Below are 21,178 nucleotides of genomic sequence, written 5' to 3'. Positions count from 1 at the left end.
TCAGGCCCAGCTGCTGAAGACCCCAACTTTCTCCTTCCTATCACCTTTCACTATTGGAAGAAAATGATTGTGTATTATTTGCTTACCGCCATCAACCTGGAGGTTAAAAAATGACCTAGAAGCCACCCTTGAGTCTTGCCTTTCCCTCATACCCCACATGCAGCCCTTCACGAGTCTAGTCAACTCTACTTCCAAAACATATTTTGAATCTGTCTACTTCTCTCTGTCTTTACTGCCACCACCTTTACCCAAGTCACCATCATCTCTCACCCGGACCCCTACTGCAGACACTCTCTAATGGGCATCCGGGCTTCCCTTGGTGACTCCTACGGTCCATGTAGCCTGTAAGCAGCATGTAGGCAGGGACCTCATTCAATGTGTTGATCATTGCTAAATTCTCAGCACCTGCCACGCAGCTTAATAAATAGTGATTGAATAAATATAATTTTTTCTTTTTAAGTCACATCAGGGAGAGGCTCCAACTTTGAAGGGGCCTGAGAGGCCTCGCTTAGATAAATGGGTACCTAATAAGTCACATATTTAGCAAATTTTAGGATAGAAAGGATTCACTTTTTTTTTTTTTTTTTGAGACGGAATCTCGCTCTGTCGGCCAGGCTGGAGTGTAGTGGCCGGATCTCTGCTCACTGCAAGCTCCGCCTCCTGGGTTCACGCCATTCTCCTGCCTCAGCCTCCCGAGTAGCTGGGACTACAGGCGCCTGCCACCACACCCGGCTAAATTTTTGAATTTTTTTTTAGTAGAGACTGGGTTTCACTGTGTTAGCCAGGATGGTCTCGGTTTCCTGACCTTGTGATCTGCCCGCCTCAGCTTCCCAAAGTGCTGGACTTACAGGCGTGAGCCACTGTGCCCGGCCAGGATTCACTTTTTAAATGAACAAGCTTAACTCACCTAATATAGCTAGGATGAGGCCTGTGGGCTTTGGTTTCCTATCTGTGAAATAAAGGTGGGAAGAAGGGTTGAACAATATAACTGCGTGTGTTTCTTTCAGAATCATGAGTCTTAAATGCCAAAAAGAGACTTCTGACCACAGGAAAAGAGACGTGGACATCTCTCACTTGAGCTGCAAGCTCCTCTGGTCAGGGACAGATGTTATTTCTCCCTGCACCCACCACACTAAGCACAGACCTCATGGGCATTGGCTGCGGAGCAGAAATGAAGAGGAATGCCCCCGCCTTTCCCAACTGGTCAGAAGAACTTAAGTTGGTCAAAACGGGTTGAGAGTTGGAGAACCTTTCCTGTGCCTGTCACTACTGGAAGAGGGATTCTTTTTCTTTTTCTTTTTCTTTCTTTCTTTCTTTCTTTTTTTTTTTTTTTTTTTTTGAGACAGACTCTCGCTCTGTCCAGGCTGGAGTGCAGTGGTGCGATCTCGGCTCACTGCAAACTCCACCTCCTGGGTTCACGCCATTCTCCTGTCTCAACCTCCCGAGCAGCTGGGACTACAGGTGCCTGCCACCACGCCTGGCTAATTTTTTGCATTTTTAGTGGAGACGGGGTTTCACTGTGTTAGCCAGGATGGTCTTGATCTCCTGACCTCATGATCCACCCACCTCGGCCTCCCAAAATGCTGGGATTACAGGCGTGAGCCACAGCGCCCTGCCCAGAAGAGGGATTCTTATTCTCCACTGGACTGAAGGGCCAAGCTTGTCATCTGGGGAGGAGGGAAGTTGTGACACGCCTACCTGCCTGCGGGGGCCCAATCCCTTGGGACCAGGCACACCCATCCTAAAAAAGCTTCATGACTTTCCCATAAGTCAGCCAGACAGCAATGCCCTACCCAGTACTGCTTAGCACACTGTTGTTGCTGCATTCGTTTGAATCAGAAAGTGAGACTCATAACCAAGTACTTTTGGTCTGTGAGTGAGAATCCTCCTGCCTATGGTGGCTAAAAACACAACCATTCACCTCAGTGGTCACAGAGACAGAGCCAGAAGAGACTTTCAATATAATTTTGGTAAACTCCTTACTGTGCAGCAGAATCTCAGAGAGGGGGCAGAGCATCTCTGCCCAGGGTCACACAGCTAGATGCCAGCCTCCTAGGCGCTGCCTTGAGCTCATTCCCTCACCCCAGGAAGGTCACCCCAGCTCACTGTCAGTGTCTGTGTGGATGGCTTCCACGAAGAGGGCATCTCCGGCATCCAAGCGCTCCTCCACACTGGCGCTGGTGTACTCAGGTCCAGCGGGGTCCAGGCCTGTGAGAAGAGACTGATATGAGGGACCACTTTCCTCTCAGCTGCAGGAACATTCATGGACCCACCACACACCCACCACTTCCAGTGCAGATCATAGAGCCTCCCTGAAAAGACCCAAGGGTTGGGAGAATTAGCTGAGGACCATCTTCCTCAGGAAACCCCACTCTCTGTTGTCTCTCTAGAGGTAACCTCTCAATGACCCAGTTTCTCTGGCTCTAAGATGAGCTTGAGGCTGCGCGTGGTGGCTAATGCCTGTAATCCCAGCACTCTGTGAGGCCGAGGCTGGCAGATCACGAGGTCAGGAGATCGAGACCATCCTGGCTCACATGGCGAAACCCCGTCTCTACTAAAAATACAAAAAATTAGCCGGGCGTGGTGGCGGGCGCCTGTAGTCCTAGCTACTAGGGAGGCTAAGGCAGGAGAATGGCATGAACCCGGGAGGCAGAGGTTGCAGTGAGCCGAGATCATGCCACTGCACTCCAACCTGGGCAACAGAGCAAGACTCCATCTCAAAAAAAAAAAAAAAAAAAAAAAGAGCTTGATAACACCAATTATTTGATAGAAGTTAATATAATGTAAAGCTTGTTACTGCCTTCATGTAGTAACAGCAATAGCTACAATTTCTTCGAGCAGTAACTATGGACCAGGCTTTATGCCAGGCAGTTTTACACACTGTAGTCCTCATCATAACACAGTGATTACTGTGAATACTACTATTCCCATGTCTCAGTTTGGATCTCTTCCCTTCCCCTACAAAAAGCAGACCCTGCCACAAGAGTTCAAGGTAGATTTGGGAGAAAGTCTCGGAAAGCATGGTGAGGGAGTGGGAAAGCAGGGCAGGAAATAAAGGAAAATAGTAGTGAGTAGGATATCCCCATGGGCTTTCACCCCACTGGAGTGCCTCTGTGAGATTCTGTAAAACAAGACCCAGAATTGTCCCACTGAAAGGCCAGGAAGCTAAGGGTTTTTGCCATACAACTCCAGTCCCTTATTAACTGAGAGTGGCTCTGGAAGCATAAAGTCCTCCACACTTTTACATGTATATAGCAAAACTGTGTAAAGTTTATTTCCACAGTGGGCCAAGGAGATGTGGGCTGTTACCACTATTTTACAGATGTAGAAACTGAGGCTCAGAAAGAAATAGAAGGGGAAGTGCTTGCCAGAGCAATCAGGCAAGAGAAAGAAATAAAAGGCATCTAAATAGGAAAAGAGGAAGTCAAATTGTCTCTCTTCATCAATGAAGAGAACCCTAAATGTTTGACCAAAAGACTTCTAGACCTGAAAAACAACTCCAGCAAAGTCTCAGGACACAAAATCAATGTACAAAAGTCAGTTGCATTTCTATGCACTAAGAACATTCAATCTGAGAGCCAAATCAAGAATGCAATCTCATTTATGATAGTCACACACAAAAATAAAGTACCTAGAAGCACACCTAACCAAAAGAGCGAAAGATCTGTACAAGGAGAACTCTAAAACCCTGCTAAAAAAAAAAAAAAAAAATCACAGGTGACACAAACAAATGCAAAAATATTCTATGCTTTTGCATAATATTTGCCAAAGTATTCTGTATTCTATGCAGGGTTGGAAGAATAAATATCATTAAAATATCCATTTTGCCCAAAGCCATCTACAGATTCAATCCCTACCAAATTACCAATGTCATTTTTCACAGAATTATAAAAATCTATTCTAAAATTTATATGGCACAAAAAAAAGAGCCCAAATAGCCAAGGCAATCCTGAGCAAAAAGAATAAAGCTGGATGCATCACACTACCCAATTTCAAACTATACTATAAGCCTACAGTAAGCAAAACAGTATGGTACTGGTACAAAAATAGATACATAGGCCAATGGAACAGAATAGAGATCACTGAAATAAAGAAGCACACCTATAACCATCAGACATTTGACAAAGTTGACAAAAATTAACACTTTTTTTTAGAGAAAAAGATACCCTATTTGATAAATGGTGTGGGAAAACTGGCTGACCATATGCAGGAGAATGATTCTGGACCCATAGCTCTCACCATATACAAAACTTACTCAAGAAGGATTAAAGACTTAAATGTAAGACCTCAAACTATAAAAATCCTAGAAGAAAATCTGGGAAATACTCTCCTGAATATTAGCCTTAGGCAAAGCATTTATGACCAAGTCCTCAAAAGCAAATGAAACAAAAACAAAAATTGGCAAGTGAGGCTTAAACTAAAGACCTTCTGCACAGCAAAAGAAACAACCAATGGAGTAAACAGACAACCTACAGAATGGGGGAAAATATTCACAAACTGTGCATCTGACAAAGGACTAATATCCAGAATCTATAAGGAACTTGAACAAATCAACAAGAAAAAACAACCCTATTAAAATGAGGGTGAAGGACATGAAAAGAGACTTCTTGAAAGAAGACATACAAGTGGCTAACAAACATATGAAAAAATGCTCACCATCACTAATCATCACACCATGATATACCATCTCACACCAGTCAGAATTGCCACTGTTAAAAAGTAGAAAATAAATAAATAGATGTTGGCAAGGCTGCAGAGAAAAGGGAATAGTTATACACTGTTGGTGGGCATGTAAATAAGTTCAGCCAGTGTGGAAAGCAATCTGAAGATTCCTGAAAGAACTAAAAATAAAATCACCATTTGACCCAGCAATCTCGTTGCTAGATATATACCCAAACAAAAAGAATTTCTTCTACCAAAAGGATACCTGCACTAGTATGTTCATTGCAACACTATTCATAATAGCAAAGACATGGAATCAACCCAGGTGCCCACCAATGGTAGACTGGATAGAGAAACTGTGGTCCACATACCCTATGGAATTCTACACAGCTATAAAAAAGAATGAAATTATGTCCTCTGCAGCAACATGAATGTAGCTGGAGGTCATTTTCCTAAGCCAATTAATGCAGAAACAGAAAACCAAATACTGCATGTTCTCACTTACAAGTGGGAACTAAACATTGGGTGCACATGGACACAAAGATGGGAACGATTGGCACTGGGGATTCCAAAAGGAGGAGGAAAAGCAAGGGGAAAGGGTGGAATAACTGCCTATCAAGTACTGATTGCTACTTGGGCAACGAGATCATTAGAAGCCCAAAGTTCAGCATTGCATGCTATACCCATGTAATAAACCTGCACACGTAAACCCTGAATCTAAAATAAAATTTTTTAAATAAGAAATTTAAAAATAAAAAGTGAAAAAAGAAATACATGGCCTCTCACATTGATATTAGAAATCATGCAATAATAACACACACCGTTTTATACAAAAGAACCACAATAAATAAATTTTAGTGGTAATAGGTGACTTGATTGTAAGAACAAAGGCTCCGTACTCCCCTCTGCTTGCCTTAGAAGAGACATTTTCAGGGAAAGCTTTTCTATCTCTAAAGCCTGGAGGATGGGCAGGGATGAATGTTACCTGTGATCTGTCCCAGCTGGCCTCCGAAGAGCTGTCCCACCATGCCCCCAACGTGGGCCCCCAGGCTAACACCAATGATGTGGATTGAGGATTCCGACACACCCAGCACCTAGAAGAGCAGGAGCAGTGAGCTCCCTGTGGGCCACAGAGTCTGCTGGCTTCGCAGTGGCAGGCTTTCCCCGAAAGCTTCAGAAGCCGAGGCCCTGGGCATGACAGAACCACCACACTTACTTTGGAGGGAAAATGGACAGCACTCTCATCATTAATCACTTCTTCTCTTCCTGGGCTTCCCACCCTCACAACCCACTCACTCTCCTTTTGGTGCCCAAAGTATGTGAGTAATGACCACGGCCATTCTCTCTTGAGGGACAACTAAGTGCCAGGCCATCTGCATTCGCTGTCCAATGTGCCATGACACATTTTACAGAGGAGCAGCAGGAAGCTCAGAATGTTCAATAACCTGCCTAAGGTCAGTGCTGTGAGTGGCAAAGTCAAGATTTGAACCCAAGACCACCAAGCTACCCAGTGACTCTGTTTCCACCCTAAGCCTCCTCAGGCAGTGCTTTTGTCTTTCTGACCCTCTCTCCTTATACGCAGCCCAAACTCACCTGAAGCTCTTCTGCACCTACCAGGAGTTTATTGAGGAAAAGGCAGATCTTGAGGCTCAACTTAATCACATTTTTCACAGCTAAGAAGTAGACCCCTGTAGACCCATAAATCCAGTCCACGACAATCACATTAGCATTCGTTGCACGCAGAAGAGTTCTAATGAATTTATCAATCCAGGAAGGCTTTGTTCCTAAAACCCTAGAGAGGGGCCCAAAAACGGATGGAGAAATTACCCACCAAGTGGATATTCATTGTCATGTAAAACCTCTATTAATCCCAAACCCAGAAAAGAAGTCAAAACTAGAGGAGTTTATTACACAGCACTTGGAGCATAGGGAGGACACAATTCCAAAGTTGTCAGCCCTTCCGCCAGCACATATGCAGTCTTCGTGTAAATTATAAAACTTTGCCTTTTGTTCCAGGTAGAGGCAGCCTCATGCCAGGGTTCAGAACTCAGGTTGGATTTCAGCCCCATCAGCCTTTTGTCAGGCACCTTTGCACAATGCATAAACCACATAAACTGTATACATTGCATCGCTCCATTTGTGTTATTTGTGGAAAGCAAAAGATAGCTTTGTGCCCTAGAGTTAAGATTTGCAATCTTAATTCTCATTCTAAAATATAGGCTCTTTCTCTGTGGACATTTTCTTTTTTTCTTCTTTCTTTCTCTTTCTTTCTTTCTTTCTTTCTTTCTTTCTTTCTTTCTTTCTTTCTTTCTTTCTTTCTGTCTGTCTGTCTCTCTCTCTCTCTCTCTCTCTCCCTCCCTCCCTTCCTTCCTTTCCTTTCCCTTCCTTTCCTTTCTTTTCTTCTTTTCTCTTTCCTTCTTTTTCCTTCCTTCTTTGTTTCTTTCTCTCATTCACCCATCGATTTATTCAACAAACATTTATTGAGTATCTATGGGCCAGGCAGTATGCTAGGTGCTTTCCAAAAAATAAAGACAAATAAGATATCGTCCCTATCCTTCTGGAACTTACAGTATAATGGGAGTTTTCCAGGAAAAGGAAAATGATAGAAAAATGTTTAGAAATCTTTCCCAACAGATTGGGATCAGGAAATAAGTTTTTTGATGGCTCCCAGTATAGAAGCAAAGAGAGCACGCTCATACGGGCAGAGGAGTGCGGACTGGGTGTGTGCCAGAGAATGGGGTTGCGGGATTTAAGAGCAGACAGAGTGCCTCGCCTGACGAGCTCTCCACCTCTATTAGCTATCCCTGGGTTGGAGGTACACACTCAGCCTTGGAAAGTGGTCGAATGTAAGCTTTGCTAGAGGAGAGGCTTTGGCACAAGAGCAAGGAAGCAAGAAGAGAAGCCTAAGGAAACGTGGCTGAGTCCTTGGAGTCCAGGGATTTGAGAGGCAGAGACAGGCCAGAGATCAGGAAATGGTGGTCCTTTGTGCATGGCCTTTGTGTCTACCTTTTCATTGGGTGCCCCGAACTCTACTTGCTCCATGGTGCTGTTACTTTACCATATTCTCTCCCTCTTTCCTCCCATAAACCTTTCTCTATTTCTGGGCTTATTGATGGGCTTTGGAGAAAAGCTGTTCAAAGAAAGGATGGTGATTGGAATTGAGACTCAGTGACTGTATATTACAACAAAATGTGGACTGGAGAGTGTCAGAGAAATTGAAGAAGAGAACTACATAGCTCCATCACACCCATAACCTCTGGGTATGATGGAAGTGGCACCCACAAATGGAAGTTTCTTAGGTCATAAAACCAGGGAAGAAGTGAAGAAGGGGAAATACAACCCTGGGTAATAAAGGCTCTGTGTATGGAGATTTGTCCAGAGTCACAGACATGTACTGTTTGTGAGTATGTAGACAAGACTGGCTGGGGAAGTACGATACATGACCAATAAGAATGAACACCATGTGTGCATGTTGACATGAGACCCATCAAAGACAGCAGGACATGAGGGATGGAACATGTGACCTTTGGTAAACTCATTCTTCCTCTTGTTCCCCACTAACTTCTTATGGTATTATGGTTACTTGATCATTCGTAGCTGAGAGGTCCTGTTGGTTAGTTAACTCCCACCTGAATCCATGGATAATTAGTTTGGTTCCCAGAGTGGCATTGAACCCAGAGTTTTGGAGGTCACTGCTTCCTTCTAATAGCTTCCCACAGTTAGGATTCGAAGGGACAAAGAGGAGAAACTGGACTTTGAGATCGGAGCCTTCAAAAAGGTTGGCGCTCTGGAAGTCAGCGCACTTTGGCTGTGGGGTAGGAGGTGCATCCCCTGGAGGAAAATAAAACAAACGAGAAACATCCAAAGGTGAGGTCATCTGTTCTTAGAAGGAAGAAAGACAACCTTGGAAGGAAACAAGAAACAGGGGCCTGCAGTCATGGGGTTTATTATACATCACTTAGTGCAATAATCACTCATTTATTACAGCCTGCATCACTTCTGTAATGAAACTCTGTGAATATTTTTCATGCCTGAGGACAAAATAGCAGAGAAGAGATATTGCTCAACTAGATGAGCTTAAAGACCATGGTGAAATGGCTGTTGTTCTGGGCTGAACTGAGTCTCATCCCCCAAAATTCATATGTTGAAATCTTAACCCCCAATACTTCAGAATGTGACAGTATTTGGAGGTAGGGTCTTTACAAAGGTTAAAAGGAGTGCAACAGAGTGGGCCTAAATCAATATGACTATTGTCTTTATATAAAGAGGAAATTTGGACACAGACAGAGGAAAGACAATGTAAAGACACAGGGAGACAGTGGCCATCTACAAGCTAAGGGCAGGGGCCTGGAACAGATCCTTTGCTCATTGCCCTGAAGGAACTAACACTGCCAACATCTTGATCTCAGACTTCCAGCCTCCAGAACTGTGAGGCAATACATTTCCATTGTTCAAGCCACCCAGTCCACAGCACTTCATAATGGCATCCCTAGCAAACTAGTAGAGAAGTCTAAATAGAACCCTGGTCAGCCAAATGAACAGTTGCCCTGGGGACTAGCCTCACTCTAGTCTGAACACTCTGTCCCAGAAGGATTTCCAACCCCTTAGCCCCGCCTAATCACCTCTTGTCCTTATGAGCAGTCAAGAGCCCTGCCATAGCCTTCCAGTGCCCAGCCCATGGCCTAGAGAGATGGTAGAGAAGAGCCTTAACAAGCCCCATCTACTTCACAGCACCTTACAATAGATACCTTTACAATGGAAATTCTCTGGCCAAGATAACTGCAGGCCTTTAAAAAACACTGAACAGAAAAGGCAACGTGAAACTCCTGCTTCCCAGGGAGCTGAAAATCTGGCCCATTTTCAATACCTAGCATCCCACCCTGATCCCCACTTCTGTGATGCAGAGGTGTGGTCCCTGACTTCCATGCATCCCACAGGGAGACTAGCAGGAGCAGCAGGGTGCACGCTGACCCACAGAACAGAGCCCCACACAGCATTGCTGCCACCAGACAAAGTGATTCACAGAATCAGAGGTTCAGAGGAGAGGTCCGGATTGCAGACTTTGGTTTGTGTGGGCCCCTTTGTCAAAGAAGACGTAACTTTAGGTTTCTGGAGTGATCATCTGCTATCAGAGATAACTGGGAGCCCATATACAACCGGGGTGTGGATCTGGGATGCTCTGGTATATGGTGCTGTGAGTGTGGAGAATACCTCAAGCCACGAGGCCTTCTGGAGCATCGCTGAGGTAGACTAGAGGTTTCCCCATCACTGCTTCTGAGCCCCAGACTTTATCCCCAATCCCCTTGCAGAGCCAGACCAAGCAGACAGGTTTGGAGGCTCCTGGGAAGAAGCCCACTCTGAGAGTGCGAGCCCTAAGCTCTTCAGCCTGCGGTTTGAACTCCCACAGCACATGAGAGAGCTAATACCTGACTCCATCCTTTTATCAGCCTCCCCCAGCGTTTGGCTCTTTAAAGAAAAGATGAAAGGACTGTGCTTCAGCATGAGACGTGAACCACATTAATGAGTCAATCTGCTCTGTTGTTCACATAGGGAAGCCTTCATCCATCAGAGAGTCTGAGTCCTTTTAAATAACCATAATATGTCACAAAGCAGGCCCAAATAATCACCAAAGAATCAATATCATCTAAATAAAATGTAATAAAACTAGAAATCAATAACAAAAATTATTTTAATATACATTTGGAAATGTAAAAACACCCCCTCCCATTTTTTCCAATAAGACAAGCCCATCCCATGTGCCTGTGGTATTTTTACCAGCCCACACAAAGAGAAGCTCCTGGGCACAGTTCCTCATGGACATATATTGCTGAAACTTGTTCAAGATTTTTAAACATTTTTTATATTCAGGTAAAAAAATATATAAATTATCATCTTTACCTTTTTTAAGTGTACAGTTCAGTGATAATAAATACACATATATTCTTTTCTCCCCTTCATTCCCAACTCCTCTCCCCTTCTCAGCCTCTGGGAGCCACAATCTACTACTCTCTATCATCATGAATCCACCTTTTTAGCTCCTGCATATGTGTGAAAACGTGATATTTGTCTTTCTGTTCTTGGTTTATTTCACTTAACATAATGGCCTCCAGTTCCATCCATGTTGCTGCAAATGACGGGATTTCCTTCTTTTTAAAGGCTGAATAGTATTCCTTTGTGTATATATACCACATCTTCTTTTTTTTATTCATTCATCTGTTGATGGGTTCTTAGGTTGGTTGGTTCTATATCTTGGCTATTGTGAACAGTGCTGAAATAAACATGAAAGTGCAGATACCTCTTTGATATACTGACTTCCTTTCCTTTCTTTTGGATATATACCCAGTAGTGGAATTGCTGGATCATATGGAAGTTCTATCTTTAGTTTTCTGAGGAGCCTCCATCCTATTCTCCATAGTGGCTATACTAATTTACACTCCTACCCACAGAAAAACACCCTTTTAACCTTTTAAGGAATGTATGGGTTAAAGAATAATCACAATGAAAACTATAGAATATTAAAAACTAAATGACAATAAAATCAACACATATCAAAACTTGCAAAGAGTGGCTAAAACAGCACTTGGGTTGTTAAAATAATTACTTGGGAAGCCATTAGACTGAGGCAGCTCTAGTGCTTGAGTTCCTATAGAAGCTCACCAAACCTCAACTCATAGTGAACAGCTATGTCCTATGAGGCTTAAGCTTTAGCACTCAGAAGCTGCCAACTAACCTAGGGACCTTAAGGTACTGCTCCACTTTAATCAATCAAATATTTTCTTTGCCTTGCTCCATAGGCACCTTATAAAATTTCTTCCTCATACCCCTTTGGTGGAGCCCTGAGCCACTTGCAATGTGAAGCTGCCCAAACCATGAATCACTGTTTGTTCAAATAATCTCTTTAAAATTTTAATGCACCTAAGTTTACCTTTTAAGAGGGAAAAATGTATAACCTTACATGCAAATGTTAGGGGGGAAAAGGGAAAGACTTAGATTAAATAAGTTAATATTTTAACTCAGAAAAGAATACCACAGTAATCCCAAATAAAATATAGGGAAAGAAATATAAAGGTAATAGTTGAAATGGAAGAAATAGAAAATAAGGAAATATGAGCAACATTGGTAGCAACCAGTCATTACAATTTCTCAGGCTTTGCAAAGTTGCCTGGGATGTCTTTGACTCTTCCCTGTCCCTCACTTCCCACATACAATTGGTAAGTTCTGTTAGCTTGAACATCAGAATGAAATATTCGGAATCTAACCCTTCTCACCACCTTGGTCCAAGCCATCATCATCTCTCACAACCACTGCCATAGCCTGCAACTGCGTTTCTTGCCCTCTCTTTTGGCCCCTTCAGTCTATTTGCAACACAGCAGTCAAGATTTTTCTTTAAGTCAGTCGAGTCACGTTACATCTCTGTGCAAAAGTGTCCAAGCCTTTTCACTCAGATAGAAACCTGAAGTCCTAACAATGGACTGTAAGGCCCTAACTGAGCTAATCCACCCCACTCCAAGAGTCCTTTGCCTTATGCTAAAATCACTCACTTTTGCAGCCAGTTATTCTCCTGGCCCTTCCTCAGTCTAGATGGCTTCCTGCCTGAGGGTCTTTGCCCGGCCATTCCTTCTGCCTGTAATGCACTTCCCTTATGTATCTACATGGCAGTTCCTTCCCCTCCTTCAAGTCTTTGCTTGTCAAGTGCTCTCTTCTCTATTCTCACATCCTATTTCAGTTGTAACCTGCTTGTGTTCCTCACCTCATTTCTCTCAATCTTCCTTACCCTGGTCTATTTGTTAGCAATCATCACCTTCTAATCTACTATGGAATTTGCCAAGTTATTATACTATTGTCTATTGGTGGTCAGTCCACATTAGAATGTACTTTTGAACAAAGCAGGGATTTTTAAAATCCATTTTATTCACTCTACTGCCTAAAGAAGTAGCTGTCACACACGAAGAGCCAGTACTCAAAACTAGCTCTTGAAAAAGAATAATGAGCTAGATGTACTTTTGATAAGACAGAATAAGAGAAAAAAGGGAAGGTACAAGTAAACAATATCAGGAATAAAAAGGGGATATAAATACAGACAGTAGATTTCCTTAAACCATAAAAAAGTTTATATATACCCCAAAACTGAAAATACTGATATTTTGCTAGAAAATGGATAATTTCCTAGAAAAATGTAACTTACCAAAACTTAGTCAAGAAAGGAAAAACAGAAAATCCAATGTAAAACTATAGCATAAAGGAATTGAAACACTAGTTTCAAAACTATCCCTCAAAAAAGTCTAAGAAGCCTGAGAGTTTTACAGAGGAATTCTATAAATCCAGCAATCCCTAGCTTACACATGCTGTTCCAGGAATAGAAAATGGGAGACAGGATTCCAGTTCATTCTATGAGAATATCCAACATACCAAAACTGCACAAGGACAGGCGAGAAGAAAAACTAAAGGCTACTTTCATGTATGAACATAAACAGAAATCTAAGATAAGATATCAGCAAATCTAAATCCATCCGGGATAACAAGACCACAAAGTATATCATGGCCCAGCAGGGTTTGCTGGGTCAATTCTTTGCAAAGAATTAAAGTTTATTTTAACATTAGAAAAAGTACTAATGCAATTCACATATGAACAAACTAAAGAAGAAAAATCATATGCTCATCTCAATGGATGAGCAGAAAAAAAGAACGCTTGACAAAATTCAACACTCTTTAACATAAGAAAGGATATCTACTAAAAGCCTATAGTAAAGATTAGATTTACTGGGAAACATTAGAAGTATTCCATCTAGAACTGGGAACAGATGAGAAATGTCTGCTACCACTGCTTCTGTTAAATATTGTGCTAGAGGTCCTAGTCCTAACCACTGAAACAAGACAATACAATGGGATAAAAGTTATAAAGTTTGAAAAGGGAGAGAAGAAAATTGCCAATATTTGAAACTGATAAAATAGGGAAGCAAATTCAGATACTGACTCTACCTAGCCACCACTCCAACCAAAGAACAGTGACAGCTGAGTATCTGGCCAGGCTGACCAGAGGTTTACAAACAATAGAAAGGAGGGGTGAAGAATGAAATACTGGCTTGTCTGAGTCTGAAAAGAGCCTATAGTTTTCTGTTCTTGAATCTTTGACACTGAAGAAGTGTTAGAGAAGGGTGAGTAAAGCCTGGTAACACCCATGTTACCATAATGGGAAGTGACTCTCAGGCATATGTGACAGAGCTCCCTTCACCCTCCTGGGATGCTCGTGGTTCCCATGGGTGGCCTCTGTGATCTGTAAATGCTGAAAATGTGCTCGTCTACGCTGCCACCTGCACCTCTCTCAGCTGTGTTCTGTAGATTGGTATCCCCCATGTGCTTTTGTTTCATAGAAGTGTTATTTTGCTAAAACAGTTTTGATTGTGTGACCTGGACCAAGAACGGATGGGTGCTCTGGCAGTGACAGAGCTGGCACAAAACCATATCAGACACTTTATCAAATGTGGAGATGACAGAGGAACCACTGGTGCATGTGTCGGGAAGCGGGTGCCCTTCTCCGGGCTCCTCAGGAGGACACTGTAGGAGGGGAGGAGGGCGGAGGCCCTCTCCCAGTAGCTGACTTGAGAGTGGCTCTGCCATGCATGCAGGGTGCAGTACCACCTTCAGGTCCAGGCTGGCCTTGGAGAGGCTGGTGTCACAGGCTGCTTCTACTCAGCTGTCTCTGCCGCCAGCTCAGCACTACGGGCCCCTGAACTTCCTGCCACCCCCTTGAGCTCTGGGCTCCCCACAGACAGAGCTGTGCTATCAGATGACCTGTGGATTGAGGCATCAGCAGCCAGGAGTGTCTTTGAAATGGGCCAACCTCTGGAACCCTTCTTTGGCTGAATTGTTTCAGGATGAGTGTCATTTAATCAATCTGCCCTAATGTCAGGAAGTAGAGATGAGGACTGCAGCCCGCTCAATTTCTTTCTTCTCAGTTGCCAAGACCTTTGGCTTATTGAATGTGTCCTGTGTGTCAGGGCCTAGGTGAGGCTCTGGGGATTCCAGGATGAAGAAGACGCCAGCCATAACTGTCCTTTGGGAGCTCAAAGTCTAGCGGAGAAGGGGAAAATAAGCCAGAAGCCCCACAGCAAATAGGGATGTAAGATCTGTGACCAGGAAACATAGGTACTGAGAGAACACACAGAAAGGCCATCTACCTCAGATGGAGGAAGACTTGTGCACCCATCTGGAGGAGAGGACGCCTGAGCCGGCCTGGAAGCTCAAGGGCCAGGTTGATCAAGGAGCTCAACAATCGCAAGCTCCATAGTCCAAGGAAAAGCTGGGTGTGACTGGGGTTGCCATGAAAGATTGTGTGGGCACACAGTCAGGAAAGTGAGTGGAGGCTGAACTTCCAAGAGGCCCATGTGGGTCAGCTACTGCCCTTGTGTGACAGCAGGCACCTGGATACCTCCTGAACCTCCTCCCTCCCGATCATTTGAGCTCTTCCTTTCCTTTACCTTGAGCTCTCTGCATCCGGCATCCTCTTTATTTCCACCTACTTCATCTAGGCTGTCTGAAGACAATTATATCCTTTTTCCTTTTCCCTTTGGCATATTTCTATCCCTGCCAGCCACACACACACACACACACACACACACACACACACACACAGACACACTTCTATCTCTGCCTATCCATCAACTTACTTACTTTCTGAGATAGCACTGCTAAAAGTAAGAATAAGGAACATTAACTAAATAAATATTGTTGCTGTTGACAGTGGGAAAGGAAGAGAAGCAGATGGGAAATAGAGAATACTTCACTGGGTAAGTGTGAAAAGAAAGACACGAGAGACAAAGGCAAGAGGACAGGGCAAGGAAATACCCAGGTCCTGCTAACATGTTTTCATAAGCCCACTTCCTGCCCAGAGCATCTAGAGTGGTTCCCACATATGTGGTTGGAACCTGATCCGCTTCTGCCCTGATCCTAACCCTGCTACCTGGTTCCGAATTTCTGAGCTTCTCTTATCTGTGTGACAGAGACCCCAGGCTTACCGACAGATGAGCTTCCAAAAAGAGATTGATGCCAATTTACTATTAGTCCTCCCACTCCTCAACCTTCAAACCGGGACAACTAGCAAATGCCTTCCAGCCCCTAAGGAGGCCTGGGGCTCCTGAGCAGGGACAAAGTGGGCCTGCCAAGCCCACTTCTCAGAATGGGACCCACAGCTCTCCTAGGCGATACCTCCCACCTTCTCTCCAAGGTGGCTCATGACAGCCCTGCTCCCTCCACTTCCATCAGCCTAGACAACCATTTGCTAATAGTAAAATCGTAAGGGAATAAGCAACTGCAAAAGTCAGACCCTGTGCACAGATGATCTCATTCAGTCCTTACAACATTCCTATCTGGTAAGGATCATCTCCAACTACAGGTAAAGAAAGCCACTTCCTCAAGGTCACATAGCTACAAAGAAACAGAGCCAGGATTCCAGTCAGGGTTAGCCTGACCCAGACAGAGCCCACTTCCCATCAGCTCAACCCATTGCCTCCTCTAAGCAGCAATGCAGCAACATTCACTGGACATCTGCGGTATACAGAGCACAGCACTAAGTATGCTAAAAGAGACAGAAACCTCAAATCCTCGCCTTTTAGGAACAAATAATTGAGGCAGGAGAAAGCACATACAGAGCTCAACAGCACCTCTGAGAAACCAGCCATGAGTGCAAGGAGAGCATGCAGTCACCTAAGTGGAACTTTGTAGCAGGGAGGGGTGTTGAGCAGAAAAATAATGAATACAAGGGAGATAGGAATACAGAAGCCCCGTTGGAAGATGCAAAGAACAGAAATCAATCCAAAGGTGATGTGAGCAACTCCAGGCAGAAGCAATGACATATTCTAGAGCCAGGGAATGAGAATTAAATGTCCGGCAGAGAAGAAAGAAAAGCAGCCTGCTGTTGGGAGCAGAGGGAGGGGATTTTTCTAAGGGTGAGGTCACCACCAGAGTGAGAAGAAGTCTCCTGAGAACTTCTGAGAACCCAAAGCAGAGCAGGTTAATTTGCTATGTTAGGCAAGTGGGATCAGTGCGTCAGTTCTTTACTGGGGAAAGATAAATGCAAATTGGCATCTGAGGGAAGTTTTCCTAGGGGCATCTGGGGTTAGCAGGGACTAGTTCCCATCACCCAGCGGGGATGACGAACCACTTGAGTTAGGTTGCCGGATTAGAAAGGACATCTAACAATCTCAGTGACAAAATCGTTATTAGTTTGGAAAACCTAAATTTTAAAATTAAATATATCTTAGAATGGTGGATATTTATGGGATGAAAAATGAATATCTTAGAATTAACCAAATTGTATTTTCTTACAGTGAGTCCTGGCTTGTGCAAGGTGAAAGGGGTTTTTTATGTGGGTTTTAGAAAAAATGAGTCGGATAACCAGGGAAAGTTCAGGTTCTGTGACCTGTTTACCATCATTCTGATTATGATAAAAGGGTTTTTTTCCCCCCCTACTCTTTTAAATTCACCTCAGAAGAGGCAAAAGGCTTTTAGGGGACCTTCCAAAAGTTGGTACTGCATAAGTAGTTGGAGATATATGATCATTGACTGAAATAAGTTCCTCCCAAGGCCTGAGCCCTGGCTTACCTGAACTTCCAACGCTGAGCCACAAAAGTAGGCCCCCCACCCAGAAGCGGCTTTTCCAGGGACCTGGGGGCATTGCTGAGCTGGAAATCTCAGAGCTGGTATGGAGTAATTCCCTAAAGCCAAAGAGATCACATAACCCAGCCTCTCAGAAAACACCCACGTGGATTTCACTAATCATTAACTAGCCTCATGACCTGAAAAGGAAAAATAAATTCTTCCTTATTTATTTAAATGCCAGAGTTTTCGGTTTCTTCTTCTCAATGAAAATAAATACACTTTCTTTTTTGTTAACCAGAGTGCATTGAAACACACTGTCCTTCCTCTTTGAGCCAAACATGATCAGGAAACTATTTCCTGCACCTCTCCCACTTCCCATGATAGGATGTTACTAATAACCAAGGCAGAAGTCCTTCATCTCTGGGTGACCAGAAACCCCTCATCGTGTTGGAATTATCTGTGGACATGTGTGTCTCCCTAGAAGATTCTGAGTGACTTGAGAGCAAAGGCTTTCTCTTTTCATTTTTTAATCCGCAGTGCCTAGCACAGGACTAAAATAATAATATATTTTAAGTGTCCATTTAATGGACAGAAAGGAAGAAGATAAAGTTTCCCTCTGGAGAGTACTATCATTTTGTAGAATCTTGGGGCTAGAAGTCAAGTCCAGCTTTGGAGATGTTCAACTTCCTGAATTCACAAAGAAACTGAATATTAGAAAAGAAAATGACCTATAGAGATCACATTGGTGGAAGTGGCAGAGCCGGGCCTGGAACCAAGGTGGTTCCAGCACCATATGGCCTCTCCACCCAAAGGTGTGGCAGAAACCACAGAACTATTTCTAGGCACGTCAGTGGGGCTGGGGCAGAGGGCGGGGCACTTGTCTGCCATTCCCTAAATCATAACACATTGCTGTTAGGCAGACAGCCCACCAGCAGGGCCAGGATCATCTTTTCTGAACAATAACTCTCTGAGGTGAGTATTAATAACTACTGTATTAAGTACAAATTACTTAACTGTGATAATTACACAGTTAATAATCACAGATAAGTACAAATTACTTCTCTGTGACAGAAGTTAAGTAATGTGTATTAAGTACAAACATTTGTGTTTTACACAGCTGGTAGGGCACAGAGAATTTAAGTCATTTGCCTGAGATCATGCAGAGCTGTGATTTAAAGCAGGATGAGCCAGCCTCAGAATCCATGCTCTGAGCAATGATACTGTACAGCAACAACTCCTGAAGAGGCACTGGGACCATGCCATCATGGCTGAATACAGGATACGATTATTTTGGAGGGGCTAGCCCTTACTTCCCCTTGTGCGCACGATCTCACTGCTCAAGTGTTGCTGCAACCAGGCAGGAGTGTGACAATAAGTAGGGCACAGCAGAGGTCACTACTGAAAGCAGTCTTGATGTTAGAGATGAAGCCGAGTGTATGAGTTCAGGTCCTCGGAGAAGAAGATGCCAAGATAAGACAAGATATACAAGAGATTTATCGGACTAACACCTGTAAAGAATAAAAGGTGCTAGAGAAGGCAGGAAGAGCCTTTAGGTTGTGGTGCACATCTGACACCTGTGAAAGAGAACGGGCAGGAAACAGAGGATTACATAGGAAGAATCTCGTGCTGCAGGACAGTTTCTAGAATATTCTGATCAGGCCAATGGGGACTCCTCAGGCCAAAGTCTTTTGTGACAGCAGATCTGTGTTTTGTAGAAATGAGCCTGCATTAGCAGCCACATCCTGCTTAGTCATTAGCTGGGGTCAACCTCAGCACAAAGACAGAGGTAGATTCAGAAGGCAGCAGCTGGAGCTGTCAGTCAATCATTTTCCCTACAGCAGGAGACCTGAGGGCTGTTTTCCTGGCCGCCCACACCGTGGCCAGAGATAGTTAATCCCAGGTGCCCTTGTGCCTGGCATGAACACAGCTGACACTGACAGAGCACTTTCACTTTCTTTCACATCCAACACCTAGCACAGTGCTCTCCGAGCGGGATCAGAGTGGTCCCTTCCAGAACCACCTGCCTCACAACCTTCCAATTGACTTGGGACAGATTGCTGGACCCACTCCAGACACACAGAATGAGAATCTTTGGAACAGGGCCCAGGACTCTGCAGCTCCAGCAGGCTCCTCGGGTGATTGCTAGAACCGCTAGTCTTCTGTTAATACTTACAACAGCCATGTCCATTTCACCAGTGGAGAAACTGAAGCTCAGATAGGCCAGGGGCCTAAGGACACTGCCTGAGAGGGCCAAGGCGAAACAAGATATGCAAGAGTTTTACTGGACTAAACCTCGTCCTTCTGAAAAGTGAGATTACATGTTTTAGAAGGTGAGGATGAGACCCTTCTACCTGGAGACACTGAGAGAGCCACAGTTCATATTCAGTGTATGCTGTCTGTCTCCCCCAAGGAGAACGTCAGCCTCAGAAGGGCAGAGTCCTGGCCTGTTTTGCTCACTGAGATATCCCAGTACCTAACACAGTACTTGTTACACAGTCAGTGGTCAATAAATATTTGCTAGGGGAAGGCATTGTTCAACTGGTAGGGTGTGCTGGTCAGTCCCCACCCCTCTTTTAGAGAGGGGGTCCTACTCACCCATTTTAAAGTGGAGTCAGATGGTTCTATTTGCCTAGGATCCAGGCACACAAGGAACAAGTGACCAGGGAATCAATGTTCAAAATTCTGAAATGCAGTGGTGTGATAATGGCTCACCACAGCCTCAACCTCTTGAGTTCAAGCAGTCCTCTTGCCTTGGACTCCTGAGTAGCTGAGACTACAGGTGCACACTACCACACCCAGCTAATTTTATTTATTTATTTATTTATTTGTTTGTTTGTTTGTTTGTTTTTGAGACAGGGTCTTGCTCTATCACCCAGGCTGGAGTGTAGTGGTATAATCTCAGCTCACTGCAGCCTCAACCTCCTGGCCTCAAGTGATCCTCCCACCTCAGCCTCTCAAATAGCCTGGAGTACAGGCGCCTACCACCATTCCTGGCTAATTTTTAAAAATCTTTTTGTAGAAATAGAGGTCTCGCTGTATTGCTCACGCTGATGTCAAACTTCTGGTCTCAAGCAATCTTCCCATCTCAACTTCAAAGCATTGAGATTAGAGGTGTGAGCCACCATACCTGGCCTAACATGCATTTTTTAATAGCTCTACACGTATACACTTTTTTAAAAAATACAAAAACACGGTTAAAAATAAATCTCCATCTCCTTCCCCCAGGTTTCCCAGATCCTACAGAAATCAGGCAATGTCATTGTTTCCTTGCACATCCTCCTAAAGATATTCTATCTCATGCTTTTTAGATTTTTACACCCTTCTTTTGACCTACTACTTTTTTTTTTCTTTTTTGACAGTGTCTTGCTCTGTCACCCAGGCTGAAGTGTAGCAGTGCAATCATGGCTCACCGTAGCCTTGGCTTCCTGAGCTCAAGTAATTCTCCCACCTTGGCCTCCCAGGTGGCTGGTACAGGCACACACCACCATGGTCACCTAATTTTTCTTTCTTTCTTTCTTTCCTTCTTTTTTTTTTTTTTTTTTGGTAGAGACAGGGTTTTGCCATGTTGCCCAGGCTGGTCTTGAACTCCTGGGCTTAAGTCATCTTCCCGCTTTTGCCTCCCAAAGTGCTCAGACTCTAGGTGTAAGCCACCACGCCTATTCTTACACAAACTCTTTTGAACCTTGAGTTTCACACTAAACAAAATACTTTGGAATTGCCTCATCCTTCTTTTAAGGTTGCACAGAATTCCATCAGATAGAATGTGTCATGAAATTTTAGTGCTCAACCCAAAATGGCTGAAGCCCTTATCCTACCTGATTTTCAGAAAGTCCAATCTTTCGCCAGATTCTAATTTGAGGTGAAGAGCACGATTATGGAGTCTCTCCACTCCTGCTGTCCTATATGCCCTGCATGTGAA

General features: G+C 43.9%; 1 protein-coding gene across 3 annotated transcripts in view; it reads right to left on the bottom strand.

Moving 5' to 3' along the window:
* The window catches only part of PLA1A (phospholipase A1 member A), a 32,652-nt gene extending 15,145 nt beyond the window's left edge, over positions 1 to 17,507 (bottom strand). The window contains exons 1-5 of one of the 3 annotated variants that reach the window (XR_643431.4): positions 17,263 to 17,507; positions 8,292 to 8,493; positions 6,277 to 6,454; positions 5,648 to 5,756; positions 2,107 to 2,208 (exon numbers count right to left, since the gene is read on the bottom strand). Coding sequence is in view for 2 of the 3 variants with exons in the window: in XM_003893968.5 (XP_003894017.1) it covers positions 2,107 to 2,208; positions 5,648 to 5,756; positions 6,277 to 6,454; positions 8,292 to 8,493; positions 17,263 to 17,335 (664 nt within the window). In the remaining variant the exon portion in view is untranslated. The remainder of the gene's footprint in view (positions 1 to 2,106; positions 2,209 to 5,647; positions 5,757 to 6,276; positions 6,455 to 8,291; positions 8,494 to 17,262) is intronic. The other 2 variants (XM_003893968.5, XM_009200051.4) reach the window with 2 other exon arrangements.
* Between the last annotated feature and the right edge of the window lie 3,671 nt (positions 17,508 to 21,178).

This window comes from Papio anubis, chromosome 2 (genome assembly GCF_008728515.1).
Source record: "Papio anubis isolate 15944 chromosome 2, Panubis1.0, whole genome shotgun sequence".
In the NCBI taxonomy this organism is placed as follows: domain Eukaryota; kingdom Metazoa; phylum Chordata; class Mammalia; order Primates; family Cercopithecidae; genus Papio; species Papio anubis.
The sequence above is the reverse complement of the archived record's forward strand: the minus strand, read 5'-3'. Positions and strand labels throughout refer to the sequence as shown.